Below are 15,782 nucleotides of genomic sequence, written 5' to 3' on the forward strand. Positions count from 1 at the left end.
CAGCCACATTTGCACACATGACGTGTGGCTGGTTCCACTCCAGTGCTCCTGAGGACACATGGGCTCATGTGTGCTACACCAGCCAGCCACATTGCCTTGGCAACATCTAATGGTTGTCATCTCAGCGGTGTCACTGTGATGATGGGATTAGATTAGATTAGGTTAGGTTATGAATGTTATGAATCTTGATTATGTAACCATTCATGATGATTATCATTCATGCATTATAACCAGATACAGAAAATAATATACAGAAAATAATAATATTATTTATATTATATATAAGATATAGAATAACCTACTATTCATATTGTTTTATGTACTATTTTATTTGATAATGATTTATTAAAATTAATTATCGAATAAAAAAATATAATAATATTGATTAAATAATATTATTTATATTATAAGATAAATATTTCAATTTAATATTTAATGCATAGTATAAATTAATAAAAAGTAAAACATGAATATTATAAAATGTGATCATTATAACAATTATTATTATTAATTCATTAATTTTGAATTAAAAATGGTACATAAAATAATATAAAATACAGTAAATATTATTAGATTGTTATTTTATATACTATTTTATTTGATAATAATTTTAAATAAAACAGTAAATGATTAATAATACTAATACTAATACTAATACTACTACTACTACTAATAATAATAATGTTGAATTGAGATCTTGGGCCCTATTTTAACGATCTGAAACGCAAGTGTCAAAGCGCGAAGCGCAAGTAACTTTGTGGGCGGGTCTCGGCGCTGTTGCTATTTTCCCGGCGGGATAAATGGCTCTTGCGCCTGGCGCAAATCTAAAATGGGTTGGTCTGAAGTAGCTTCATTATTCATAGGTGTGGTTTGGGCGTTACGTGAAATAAACCAATCAGAACTTCATCCAACATTCCCTTTAAAAGCAGGTGCGCAAGTTCCATTATGGATTGCTATTATTATGGCGTATTTACCAGGCGCACGCCAGGAGCGGTTCACAGCCGAGGAGACTGATGTTCTTGTAAGAGCAGTGAAAGACAGAGAAGTTGTGTTGTATGGGGATGGGAGAAACCCACCCAAAATAGCGTCGGTTAAACAGGCGTGGGAGGAAATAGCCACAATTTGTCAGATGTCCTTATATACACATATGTCTTGCCACTATTTGGCCAACAGGTCTGATCCTTAATTACTACAATTAGCCTGAATAATTTGTAAGCTAGATTTATGCCTATTTTTTCTCAACTTGGTGGCACACCACAATGATTTCCGTCATCTCATGTGTTAATATTTTTTTTAGTGTAACAATTTATGATTTGCAAAAATAACTGTTGCATCTGTGTAGATTACATGAGCAAAGTGTATGCGCGTTGTGCACGCTATACATTATGGTCAAGCATGCGCCCTTAAAATAGCATAATGAACAACGCGCAATGCGCCACTGACTTTAGACTAGGTTTTTTCTGGTCAGTGGCGCAATTGTTTAATGGAACAGCAAAATAGCACCAGGGATCGTTTGCGCCAGAACACGCCTCCTTTTTTGCGCTGAACCGCCCAGGGAGCGCAAGTTCATTCACTAGTTTAGCGACGTGCTTCTGTGGAGGGAAAAGCGCGCTTTGCGCGGGTGCAAAATAGGAATGACACATGCGTCGGTGTACAAAGTCAATTGAGCTGGGTGCAAGATAGGGCCCTATTTCTATCAAAGATGCAACTAAATATACAAGATTGGAGCAGGCCAAATGGAATAATTTAAGAATTAAACAACCTGTATTGCTAGGCCACTAATCTGGACTAATCATGTCTTTGGTGGTCCCTGCTTTCTATTGACTTTAGCATGTTTGTGTGTTTGTGACAGGATTTTAACCACATTGGGTTCCCAGTTTGATTTAAGGACATTACGGGCCGTCAGAGTGCTGAGACCCCTCAAACTGGTGTCTGGAATCCCAAGTAAGTGTCTGGCTGTACAGTACACTTCCATTTAAAAATGCCTTATCAGACTTTCAGACATTAGAAATTGTAGACATTAATGGCTATGTGATTAATGTAACCAAATCTGTTTCTCTCTTTAGGTCTTCAAGTAGTATTAAAGTCCATTATGAAGGCCATGGTCCCCCTTCTTCAGATTGGACTGCTGCTCTTCTTTGCCATTGTTATGTTTGCCATCATCGGTGTCGAGTTCTACATGGGCAAATTCCACTTCACCTGCTTTAAAGAGGATAAAGGTTAGTTCCTGTTTTGCAAACACAAAGCTTCTTTGAGAGCACCAAGGAAATAAATCTTACAGTCAGAGATATTTCAAAGCACACAGTCTCAAACAGCCCTTTGTAACACAGAGAGTCCTTATCAGTTCATACTAAAGATAATAACAACACTAGCCGAAAGAAACCTACACTGGTATCATAAGATAAAAACTAAATGTGAACACATAAAGCCTTTAGCCTGACAAAACCTGTTATTTATAGAGAGAGAGAGAGAGAGAGAGAGTATGTTAAATAGAGACAACTCTGGAAGTTTTTTGCAGAGCTCTGTTTGGATCAGAGTTCATCTCAGGCTCTTTCTTGTGTTTATGCAAATACATTTATGTAATTATACTAAATATAAGTTAATTATGCTATTTGCATTTATAGTTTTTAAATATTTCTATTTGTAGAAAGTATTCTACACTATATATTTTTTAGCTGTATTAACACTAGTATCATATCCCAGATATCTATATAATAAATCACCATGTCGCTTTTGATTCCCACTGTGTCCGTGGTGTGAGGGATCTTGACAGGTTGTTAATTTTATATGTGTGTGCTATTTCAGTTCAACATAGTGCATGTAATTAGCTTGTGTTGGTAATGAGTTTTCCAATAAGAAACTGAGTTGCTAACATGTGCTCAGCTGCTGCTTGCTTCACCCCTCAATCAGCAACATCGGCGGCTGATATACCTTAGAGAGAAAAAGACTGTGTGTGTGTGTGTGTGTGTGTGTGTTTGTGTTTGAACAGTTTGGTGAGGGGGTGTGGGCTAATTTACCCTCCAGATGTGTAATGATTATTATTGTAACGTACTAGGTAAACGCCTATAAATATTTATTTTCTGTTTGCTTGTGTGTGCAGGAGAAAAAGTTAGTGAGAACCCATGTGGAACCGAACCTCCCGCAAGATTATGTCCCAATGGAACAGTATGCGGTCATTGGACAGGTCCCAACTTCGGCATCACAAATTTCGATAACATCCTCTTTGCCATCCTCACAGTCTTCCAGTGCATCACCATGGAAGGATGGACCGATGTATTATACCATGTGAGTTGCTAGTAAAATTCCTCCAAAATGTTTGTGCAAGGAATGGCAATGATGACCACCACGTCATTACAAACCTTCATCATTCTCTTTCTTCTCTATACCAAACATAAAATGAGATGCAATGCTGAACATCAGATCAGCTCTTTTCCACAAAACAGTTTATATGCCAAATAACAAAAAAAAATTTAACCAACTTGTTTTTTTGAAGTGAACCTGTTACTGAACCTGTTACTTTACTGCCCTATAAGCCATTGACTTCTCTAGGCTCCGTTTGTATTCAAAGCTACATCTTGAAATCTTAATGGGTGTTACAATGTGTATGTATTTGGTCTTGGAGGACTAGATCTGCTACACAGACTGCTCTAGAGCAAGTATGGACTTGCTACTGCCAATAGATATCTCACAGCAGCATATTTGTAAATGACATATGAGTAGCCATTCATAAATCTAGCAGATAGCAGATCTAGACAGGTGGTGCTGGGGGAGGTGGAGGGTTTTAGAAGAACTCTAATTGCACGCTGCAGCCAGCTTATAGCAAACATTGAACCAGGCTATTAAAATATTGACCAAACAAGTTCACTGGCTGCAGAATTAGCAATTACATTATGTGATTGCTAGCAGATTGCAGGTAAAGGACCTGTTAGCCCACGCAATCCAACTGATTGCCAGAGGTAACTTTCAGATGGCAGTTTTTTCACTTCATCAAAACTTTCACAGATTTGCATGTCATTTTGGAACTTGGCAGCAATCACGATCACATGACATATAAGATAAATGTTAGCTATATTTTCGATACACTAATAAAAGTACTGTATATACTTCCCAGAAGAAAGAATGTTATAAAGCATTGTTAGGCATTCATAGTCTTGAATATGGATGCGGGATATTGTTTGTGCAATCTCAGTGGATTTTCTTTGTTTTTCTAAAAATGTCGTGTTGTGTTTTAGAACATCTGACAGTCTGCGTGCGTTCTGCTTGTCTGAGTGTTGAGCTCAGGAGACTTTCTGTAGAGGTGCTAGAATCTGTGTGTGTGTGCGTGGCGATGTGAATACAAAGTGGTAAAGTGGAAAGAAGTTTGCTTAGTTTAGTTGAAGATAGGTACTTTTATGATACTGTATGCAGGAATTCCGCAGCTATGGAAAACCCTACTGTGGTCATGTGTTTTTATCACAGGTCAGGCAGTCATTATAGAGACATGACGTTCAGAATAAACACTGGCATGGACAGTATACGTAACGCTTCCAGGGAGTGTAGTATAAACCCTGCTGAGTGACAGAAAGGACAGACTGCTGTAGTTTCACCTGATCCCCTTCTCCTCACAGTTTACAAATGTGTACAGAGCATCAAGCTGCCAGAACATGGTGTGGGGGAGCATATGCCACCCTGTTCCCACACCGCTCCCCCTCCCGCCACAGACTGAGACACAAATTATGCTAAGCTGAACTCAAACTGTACGCTGCCAACCTGTTTCTGTCATGTGTGGAGGACTGCTGGTTATGCTGATACCCTCTCTCACTTTCACCCAGCCACCCACTTTTTAACACATGAGCTCTGTTCCAAAACCCAGCGAGCCACATTGCGGTCTACTTCATTCTAGCATCCTAACCATGATGGAACCTCTCAAATATTACACAAATATTAGGTTAAATAATTGTTTTTTAATCATCCTCAACGTTTTTCATTGAAATATAATCTTAATTGTGGGGCTCAACTGTAAGGATGATTTCTGCTTGCTATATTTACAAAAAAATTAAAATAAATTACAAATATATGCTTTATATACATTTATGTAATTATACTAAATAGAAGTTAATTATGTTTTAATTTGCATTTATAGTTTTTAAATATTTCTAAATATTATTTCTACTCTTCTAAATGTTAAATTATTACATTGAATTATGTTCAGTATTATTACTTTAAATATTATCATTTTCCTAAACTTATAAAAAAGTTTTTTATTTTTTCTTTAAATGTTATATTTTCCTTGCAAAGAACATTTTTAATTCACATGTAAACGATACAGTTATTGTAATGATGAACACATTTGTTTTATACACAAAATGATGGCATACATGGCTAATTATCACTAAATAGTTTGTAATTCACAACAGATTCTTACTGATGCTACCATGATATTCACAAATATCTGTCAGCAATTTTATTTAAAATAAAAATAACATTTTGTAAATGTTTTTTAAATGTCAAAGAAAAACTGTCAATTGTGCATTTATTGTACCAAGACTGTGACAAATCTTGCAATTTGGACAAAACCTCATCTGTGTCGGACAGTTTGATAATTTTATGAAGCAGACCAGCTGAATTAATGTTAAAGAGCAGTTTCTCTACCAAGGTACAAAAAACCTTTTTCACAAGGCAAATTTAGCAAAGCTAAAATGTGTGAGTATCTTATTAGAATTGACTTAAGGGCCTCATAACCTCTCGAACTGCATCGGTGGCCCTTCTGGCATCCTACAGGGCCTTTCAAAACAACTTTTGTTCCCAGAATACTGTAAAAACCTGTCTCTGGGAGACCATAGCCAACTTCATAATTGTATTGCCAATTTGTAACTACTGGAGCTTGCAGTTAAACCCTTCCTTTTAGCCCAGGGGCTTCAATCCTATTTCTCAGACACTGACTCGTTTATAAAAGAAGCTCAGTGCACTTTTTAATCCCACTGCATTGACAAGCAAAGACCTATAATTGGTGACAAATAGAGAGTAAATCAATATATACAGTGGGTATTGAAGAGACTTTAAAATAATCACATTTTGTTACTTTGCAGTCTGAAATGAAAATGGGCCAGTTTTTGTTTTAGCCTGGAATATTAATCAGTACAACTTATAACATTTTAATTAAAAAAAAAAAAAAAAAAAAAAACAGAATCAATGAGTTGGTTTAACCACCTTTTGCTTTACTTAAATGTACAGCCTAAATAAATACAGCTGGATAAAACAAAACTGTGTGCATCTTCATTTCATGTTGCAAAGCAAAAACAAGTTATTATTTTAAAGGGGGGGCGATTTCTTGTAAAGAAGTAACCTGTATGAGTGACATTTCTCAACGGCGAGCCAGAAGCAAGTTTAAAGTTTTCTTCCATCTTTAAGATGAATAGAAAACCTCTTGTATCATGCTTTTGTTTTTACATTTAGTACAGACATAAATGACATTTTATATATAAAATTTGCCACTGTAATTAAGTTAATTTAGAGAAAAACGTCAAAGTCTATAATCAGCCTTTCTGTTAGTAAGTCATAGAAACTGGTTTTCTGAATATATTTTTAAGGCCAAATGCTATGGAAGACATTGTGTGATATGCTGCTATTTGAGATGTTATTTATACTTGGAATCCAGGATGTATCACATCATGAAATAAGAAAAATAACAGCATTCTATTTTGTAGATTGCAGTCTCAGAGTAGCTGGATAGTGACTCATTGGATTGATATCTTTATGGTGCTGGGATGGAATTGCACAATGGAATAATGGGATTGTCTGTAATATATTATATGCATATTTTTTTTTTCTTTCATATCCCATATGTTCATCCAATGCAGAAAATCTGTGATACTCTGATATAGATCCACATTCTATGATTCAAATCCCACCTAAACACAACCGGTTGTGTTTACGGTAAATTGAAAAATATTTTCTCTGTTGAGCATCACATTGTAGCTCAATAAATGATAGACAGGCAGAGGGCCAGAGGTTAGTGTAAGTTTCTCAACCTAAGGCGCTCCACTGGTACACTATCCCCACCCAAAATGAGCTCTGGCCCACAAAAGTTGGCTAGGGCGGAGTACTCTGCTAATGACATAGCAGTCCTCATTTCATGCCTGTTAGTTTTATTACTCTCTCGCTGTGCAAGAGATTAATCGCTTTCTGCTTAATTACCACTGCTGTGTCATGCTTGTTTGGGGATTCTGGTCAGATCCCCTCTGATGGAGCAACACTACCTGTTTGATGAATGTTGCTGTTGTTGCTAAGAATAAAATTATTGATTTATTGAAAATTATTGAAAAATTTTAATATTGAGAAAATTGCCTTTAAATTTGTCAAAATTAAGTTTGTAGCAATGCAAATTACTAATCAAAATTAGTAAAAAGTTTTAATATATTTACGGTAAGAAATTTACAAAATAACTTCATGGAACATGATATTAACTTAATATCCTAATAATTTTTGGCATAAAAGAAAAATCAATAATTTTGACACATACAATGTTTTTTTGACTATTGATACAAATATACCCCAGTGACTTAAGACTGGTTTTGTGGTCCAAGGTCACATATAAAAACATGCTTGCTGCCCAAGATGAGATATTATGTGTTCTGTACCCCTGTGTGACCATCAGTTAATTATTATGTTACACTAAAATGTATAGTCAGACAGTCAGCAGCTGTCATGCTATTCTAGTAGGCAGTGTGTGTGTGTGTGTATGTGTCGGTGTAATCAGTGTTTTTGGTCTTGTTACTGCGGGTTGAGTCACCAGGCCTCTGTGCACCTTGACCCTGTCAGCCGGCCGTCCTGGGCTGTCAGACCCATGCCTGAGCTCATTAAACATCTTTAAAAATAGCCCATTGTGAGCAGGATAGAGTACAGCCATATCTGAATGCATGCAACATTGACTCTATTTTTTTTCCTTCTTTCTCCCTTCCCCTTTTTGGATATAACTTATTACAGTGCCAGTGAAAAATATTCACAGATGGAAATAAAGCTGTGCAATTAATCGAAATGCAGTTCTGATTTCAATTTTGGCCTCCAATGGTTATAAAAATGCTAGATAAAACGATTATTGCATCTCATTCCGCACCTGTTTTAGTGGTGCCCTTTTGCTCCTCTATAAAAACTCAATTGTTCATGCACATCAGTAAAATCATGAAACATGACTTCTGCAAAATGGGACATAAGTTATTTTTTTTGTTACTGACTGGACTTTTTTTGTTATTGTTGTTATTTTTGCTATTATTAGTTACCCTAGTATTCTGGTATTCAGAATTGTGATATTTCTCTAAATCTCTAAATGTTTCAAAAATGTAGATGTCATAGCAACCTTATTTACAGAATATGTATTTTCGATATATATCGCTATTAAATCACTCATATAAAGTTTTGGTCATGTGACTCACTCATAATCATGTTAGGTAATCATGATTACAGTATTGATCAAAATAATCATGATTATCATTTTTGCAATAATCGAACAGCCCTAGATGAAAATGCATGTCTTTTTCGATCTGCAGTCCAGTTGAACCAGGAGTCCAGTGCAGTTAAATAATAACATACTTGTGTGCCCAAAAAAGGTGCAGCTGCAATAAACATTGAACAATGATCAAATGATGGAGAAAAACATATCTAAGCATACATCCGGACCCACAGTGCAGTCAGAACAACTTTCAGCCTTTTAAAGAGTGCTGTGCAATGCTGTGTAGTTTCAGTAAAGTACACCACATTATTCATTTAATGAATTAGATGCTAAATCAAATAAATGATGCAATTCATTCTTAAATTCTGAATGCATGCCACAGCTGGGAATGATCTTGAAATGAGAGGAAGCGAAAGAAAAATATATATTGTCATCATGATATCAGAATAGCTTAGCTTATAATATAGTTTGTCCTTCTAAGGACTAAATGTTCATCTTAGTCTGAAATCAGTTGATCTAACACTTTATTCAGTGAATATAGCTTTATGATAATAAATGTTGAAAGTCTGAGTAGAAGATGTATGTCTGTGTGCTGTGTTTTAAGGAGGTGTTATAAAAGCATTTAAGGATGGAGTAGATTAAAAAAGATAAAGTACAATGTCACATTAAAACAGATTATGGGGAATATGATTTGTGTGATTTGTGATTTGTGTTTTTTTTTTTTTTTTTTTTGCTTTTTCAGTAAGTCTACCTGCTTGGCTGCTTTTCCTCCCTGCTGCTGTTTGTTAAGTAGCTCTGGACTATGAGCATATGTTGTTATTGGCCTATCTCAGATATGCTTCATCTAGCAGAAATGATTGACTTCTATTTTCAAAACTGCCTTGGCTGGAGTTTACATAAACTTTCGAATCCAGTGTTGTCTCTTTCACAGTCGTTTCATAACCCCTAGGGTTTGCTCTGCCTGATTTCTCTGCAGAACCGCACTTTAACCAGACGAGACATCTGTCAAAGGCAGATGCTTTAGTTTTACCGCATGGGCTGCTGGTAAATACCTGTTCCCATTGTTTGAAACAGAAAACTAGAATACCTAACTAGAATATTCTTTTTCCTCTCTCCTTCTGGATAGTATAGTATATAAATAAAACAATGCAGTTGTTGAAATACTGTTATGTACCTCAATATTTGATTGCATAGCATATGATAAATAAATATTCTGGTTTGTTCTTGTTCATAATGTCTCTCCTGTTTATTCTGTTTATAGATACTAAGCCACTTATATTCTGTCTTGTAACTCTGCATTGATGAAATGCTTTGACATTCCTGAGAAATGTAGTTCTCTGAGTAGTTCCTTCTCGAGTACAAGTGAGTATAGGCGGGCTCATCTGGGTACTGAGCATTAACTAAGAGACTGTTTCACACAAGGTTCCCATCCTCCCCTCATGGGAGCTTTTACCTCACTGTTGCTTAATGAGGAGTGAAATGACTGAGTGTAGGTCTCAAAACACCAGCATGCAGCAATACTGAGAGAATCTGATGGTGAAGGAGAAAGAGTATGTATCCTAACAAAAGACATCTGGTCATTCTTTTCTTTAATGTAAAATCAGGTTTCTTTGTCCTTCCAATAGCTGACTTCTATACCTGATGGATGATGATGCAAGTTTTTAGTAGAATTATTTTGTGGAGGACACACACACTTGCTTAATCAAGCTACTTCGCCAATGAGCACACCAAAGTTGAAGTTAAGATCTCAAATTGTCATATGGCTTTAGAAGATTTGAATAAGCGTCTCACGCAGGCAGTCTGCAAGCTCTAACCTATTAACATGTGAGCCAAATTAAAAACGGACACAACACACTGCTTAGACGCTTGCGCCACGCATCCAATGTGTCGCCGGCCTTAGAATCAGCTGCAGGACGGGATTTGCGCTGAACGCGGAGACTTCAGCCACTTTATGTGTTCGTTTGGAAACACGACAATGAACCTACATTCCGCATACAAAATATTGCATTCAGTCATTCGGTACACCCATGCACCGTACCGAAAGCCCTGTACCGAAACGGTCCGGTACGAATACACATAATGTTACACCCCTAATGAACATGTTTCCTATTGCATTTTGTTAAAGAAGGAAAAGTAAAATAATGCAGAATTTTGAGTTTTGATTGAATCAGCTATTGTTTGTTGGATAGTATTGATTGTGGAACTCTAAAATACTCCTTTACAATACTCACTGTATATGTTTACACACAGGCCAATGATGCCTCGGGGAACACCTGGAACTGGCTGTACTTCATCCCTCTCATCATCATTGGCTCCTTCTTTATGCTTAACCTCGTCCTGGGAGTCTTATCAGGGTATGTATGCATTTGTTCTTTTTCTCTCTATTCTCTTTTGTTTATTGTTAAAATCTAGTTTTGTAACAAATATTACTGAACTTTTGTATTCTAGAAATGCCTGGCATTTCACAGTAATATTATTGTGGTTTATTTAATATAATCTTTTCTTTCGTTTCCTTACAGTATGCTACTTAAAATAATTGTTTCATAATGTAAAAAGTGCATTATTGTCTTTGCTCTCAGGGAGTTTGCCAAAGAAAGAGAGCGAGTGGAGAAGAGGCAGGAATTCTTGAAGCTTCGCAGACAGCAGCAGATTGAGAGAGAGCTCACTGGCTACCTGGAATGGATATGCAAAGCAGGTATGTCTACACTCCACTGTATTCATATTTTTGAATTCTTTTGATATACTTCTGATTCTGACTAGTTTTCGACTGTTATACCTACATTTCCTGGGATTTACTTTATAACAGACAGGATTAAGAAAATCTGGAATCTTCAAACCATATGATAATTCTCAGCATTTCCTTTTATTTTTGCAGAGAATGGTGCAACATGGATTGTGAATAAATTTTGTGCCAAAAAAGTGTACTTTTTTTATTTTTGTCGATGTTGTTGCATTAGACTTGTACATGAACAAGCCTTACATATTTACAAAATACTGCATAAAGGTTTTACTGACACTCTTGCTGATACTTATTCTTTTCAGAGGAGGTGCTGTTGGCGGAAGAGGATCAGAAAGCTGAGGAGAAATCCCCTCTGGATGGTGCGTGGTACAGGAAGAAACAGAACAACTCAGGTGAAAAGAGGTTTAGAGGGCTATGTCCCTGAGGCTGGTTTACCATAGTATCCTATGATAAACCAGGCCCTTATATGTGATCATGATTTTGTGTGTGTGTGTGTGTGTGTGTGTGTGTGTGTGTGTGCACATATTTTGTTTTCAGTCCTGAAAAGAACGAAGAGCAGGAAGGGTAGGAATGACCTCATCAGTGCCGAAGAGGGAGAGGAACGTTTCACAGACATCTCCTCTGTTGGTAAGCATTGACCTTTGACCTTCAGGTTATCAGGTGACTTAAAAGCAGTTAAGCTTGAGAAGATACTTCCTTCTATTTGAAATGTAAAAGGCTGATAATCCTAAACACTTATGTGTCTTAGACTAACTCTTTGATGAATAAAAAATGCATCACCACTGAGCTGTATAAAATACCGTTCATATTCTTGTCTGTATTATGCATTGTTAGATTAAAGATGAAGTTACAGTAGTAGCTGTGTGATCACAGTTTGGATATCTTCCCTTGTGTTTTGAATGTATTTTTCATTTTTCTAGCACCACCTGGATCGCCTTTTGCCCGAGCTAGCCTGAAGAGCTCTAAGAACGATAGCTCCTCGTATTTTCGGCGAAAAGAAAAGAGGATACGCTTTTTCATTCGGCGGATGGTGAAGGCGCAAAGTTTCTACTGGATCGTTTTGTGTTTGGTGGGATTGAACACAATGTGTGTGGCCATGGTTCATTACGACCAGCCAGAGTGGCTCACCAGGGCCCTGTGTAAGCAAAGCAAATACAACATTTATTCATATACTGTGTAAAAATGTTAGAATTTTGGGGGTATTTAGTTTGGCTTTTTAGCATGTCAGTTTTTCATGCAGCATTACTTGCAAACATGAAAGATTTGAGATAGACGTTTAATAGTGTCTCATTTCAGTTTCTCAAACATAAAACTACTTGGTCAGTTTAATTAATTTCTGTGTGTAGTTTAAAGTAGTTGAAACTGTCAGTTTCAGTGAATAAATTCAAAACTGATTCACTGTGATGTGTTTGCAGCATCACTCAAAACGTAGTACAGTATGTGACATTTTTGTATATTTAGTGTTATTCATTTCCTTTTTTTTAAATTTGCTTTTATTTTTAAGATTTTGCTTCATTTTAATTTTAGTTTATTTATACATTTTATTAAGTGTTTTGTCATTTTTATATTCTTTTTAGATATATTATATTTATTTATTTTATTGTTATTTTAGATTTACTTTGAGTGATTTCAGTACTTTAGCTTATTTATTTTTTATATAATATTTAATTTAATTAATTTATAAGTAAATAGTTTAAATCAATAGCAGCAACACTGCATGTATTAAAATGCTTTAAAAGTATTGTAAAAGTTTAAATATATGCCGGTAAACATTGATGTTCATTATTGTGTATTTTTGAATTGTAATAAATTGAAGATTTAATTAAATATTTAAACCATAATCAAATAAGATTACATTTGTATTAATATTCATTGGTATAATAATAGATCCTCTGAACATATTCGTTTTTTTTATTAATTTAAAATCATATGATGTAAATAAATATTTAGATGTAAATGCATTTCAATAAATATTACTTTAAATTTTGAACCTATATATAATTTATTTAATAATAAAAGCTTATACTGAAGATGACAAAAGGCTGAAAAATATTGATATATTTTTTTTTTAGCTGTGTTGTCCAGCTCTGCCTTGTAAGAGCATTAGTTTTGAAGGTTTGTGTGGGAAAAGCTTGGGTGTTGACAGATAACCTAATCTCTCCTTTCATTTCTGTGGGCTGTTAGACCTGGCAGAGTTTGTATTCCTGGGTCTGTTTCTGACAGAGATGACTCTGAAGATGTATGGCCTGGGGCCCAGAAACTACTTTCACTCCTCGTTCAACTGTTTTGACTTTGGGGTGAGTCACAGCACTCATGATTCAGACGGACCTGTGCGGTTGCATCCAGTCAGTCATTATCAGCCACTGTGATACTTATGTCTACACTGAATCACCACAAGGCCGTTCATGAGTTGTAGCCAGCTTACTCACATTCACTCCAACTGTGATTTTCTTTATATATTTTATGTGTATTCTAGTTACCTTTTAAGATACCGTATTTTCCGGACTATAAGTCACACTTTTTTTTCATAGTTTGGCTGGTCCTGCGACTTATAGTCAGGTGCAACTTATTTATCAAAATTAATTTGACATGAACTAAGATAAAACATTACCGTCTCCAGCCGCCAGAGGGCGCTCTATGCTGCTCAGTGCTCCTGTAGTCTACACTGAAAGCATAGAGTGCCCTCTCGTGGCTGTAGACGGTAATGTTTTCTCTTGGTTCTAAATAAATGTGACTTAAAGTCCAGTGCGACTTATATATGTTTTTTTCCTCATCATGACATATTTTTGGACTGATGCGACTTATACTCAGATGCGACTTGTAGTCCGAAAAATACGGTATATATTTTATTTCTGGTTAATATTTTAATACATTTTATTTAAATGAGACGCTACACGAAATAAACTTGTTTAACTGAGAGATCCTTGGTGATTTTTGATGTCTCAGGTAATTGTGGGGAGTATATTTGAGGTGGTGTGGGCAGCGATCCAGCCTGGTGCATCTTTTGGGATCAGTGTTCTGAGAGCCCTGCGCCTGCTCCGTATTTTTAAAGTAACCAAGTAAGTAGATGAATACACTCCTGTATTGTGAATGCTTTCAAACCTGGGTTAGGTCAAAACAATCACACATCTAAATATTGCAACTGATATTGCACTGATAATTAAGATCAGGAATTCCTGGTGGTTTAGAATAAACCACATGACCAACATTTTTAACATAAAGTTTAATAATACCTATAATAAATCTTGACATGATATCCATCACAAATGTGTAAAACTAATGAGTACTATTTTAATATTATTGATTTTATTAATAAAAAATAGAAAATCAATAATATTATAATAGTATTCATTACTTTTAAACATTTGTGTGTGTGTGTGTATATTTATATATTTAAAACATACAACATTTTTTTAAAGTTAATTCTATGTGTTAATTTTCTCTCTCTCTCTCTGTAGGTATTGGAACTCTTTGCGGAATCTTGTGGTTTCACTGTTAAACTCCATGAAGTCCATCATTAGCTTGCTCTTCCTCCTCTTCCTCTTCATCGTAGTGTTTGCCCTGCTAGGCATGCAACTCTTCGGGGGCCAGTGAGTGATTTCTAAAATTTTCCTCCATTTTTCCAGCCATTTCTGTCCATTTCCCCCTCTGGAATTAAGAACAAAAAGTTATTTTACATGCCCAATATTCTTCACCAAACAGTGTGCAGATTAAAAGGTATAGACAACCTGGGCCATGCACTTTTTAAATAATTAATAGGCATAACCTTTTAAAATGCTTATGGTTCATATAACTACAATCACTAAGTGACTGTGCTTGAGCAGAGTCTGTAAAGATGCTGGAATTGTAAATCTGCATGCATCCTTATGCCTTATGACCACAGCAGGCCTACCATGAAGCTCTGATAGAAGTTTCCATAACACCCCTGTGGCATCTGCTGCAGAGCAGTTTTCTGGAGCTGATCTATAGTCTAACAGCGTGTCTGATGTGTTCTTCTGTTGGACTGAGATCAGCCTAGGCTCCATCTGCTGGGGTACTGCTGATTTATCCATGAACAAAACTGGTCACAACATGTGCTTAACTGTGCAGCCTCATTTATGTAATGGGGTTGTAAAATGTCTCCTACTGTCAAGTGCAGTTTTGGGGACACGTTTTAATAATCTTACATTTGAGTCGTTGTTGAGAAGAGAAGCTCTGGAGAGATTAGTATTTTCCTCAGACTTCCTGGATACTGGCTGCATCAAAAATCTGAAAATTCTTTTAAAGAAGTGATTACTGCTTTCCCATAAAAAAAATAATAATAATAATAACAAGAGATTTTTTTTCACATTCATTCTTTATAGAATGAATGTGTGTAGTTTGAATGTATTCTGGATTTACTACATTCGTCATTTTTCATTGTCAAGTGACCTACCAGCATCATTTGTGTCACTTCACTGCTATTCCCAAATCCTCTCCCGTAGCCTCCTGGAATAGTAAAGTGTCCATCAGATGCACAGTAATTCATCTGGGTACTTTTTGCCTCCCATTTTATGAATACTCTGAAAATAGATGCTAAATTGATTATACACATAGCCACTAAAAGCATTTTTGGTATTATAATACATTTTTTAT

At 35.8% G+C, this 15,782-nt stretch overlaps 1 protein-coding gene across 8 annotated transcripts in view; it reads left to right on the top strand.

Annotated features, from left to right (window-relative positions):
- The first annotated feature begins 1,852 nt into the window (after positions 1 to 1,852).
- Positions 1,853 to 15,782, top strand: part of LOC113064115 (voltage-dependent N-type calcium channel subunit alpha-1B) — a 56,647-nt gene continuing 42,717 nt past the window's right edge. For all 8 annotated transcript variants that reach the window (XM_026234684.1, XM_026234683.1, XM_026234685.1 and 5 more), the window contains exons 1-11: positions 1,853 to 1,944; positions 2,067 to 2,219; positions 3,101 to 3,285; positions 10,679 to 10,782; positions 11,008 to 11,123; positions 11,471 to 11,560; positions 11,706 to 11,795; positions 12,089 to 12,307; positions 13,353 to 13,465; positions 14,115 to 14,227; positions 14,627 to 14,758. In XM_026234684.1, coding sequence (XP_026090469.1) covers positions 2,093 to 2,219; positions 3,101 to 3,285; positions 10,679 to 10,782; positions 11,008 to 11,123; positions 11,471 to 11,560; positions 11,706 to 11,795; positions 12,089 to 12,307; positions 13,353 to 13,465; positions 14,115 to 14,227; positions 14,627 to 14,758 — 1,289 coding nt within the window. In that variant the 5' untranslated portion in view covers positions 1,853 to 1,944; positions 2,067 to 2,092. The remainder of the gene's footprint in view (positions 1,945 to 2,066; positions 2,220 to 3,100; positions 3,286 to 10,678; positions 10,783 to 11,007; positions 11,124 to 11,470; positions 11,561 to 11,705; positions 11,796 to 12,088; positions 12,308 to 13,352; positions 13,466 to 14,114; positions 14,228 to 14,626; positions 14,759 to 15,782) is intronic.

This window comes from Carassius auratus, chromosome 46 (assembly GCF_003368295.1).
Source record: "Carassius auratus strain Wakin chromosome 46, ASM336829v1, whole genome shotgun sequence".
NCBI classification, from domain to species: Eukaryota; Metazoa; Chordata; class Actinopteri; order Cypriniformes; family Cyprinidae; genus Carassius; species Carassius auratus.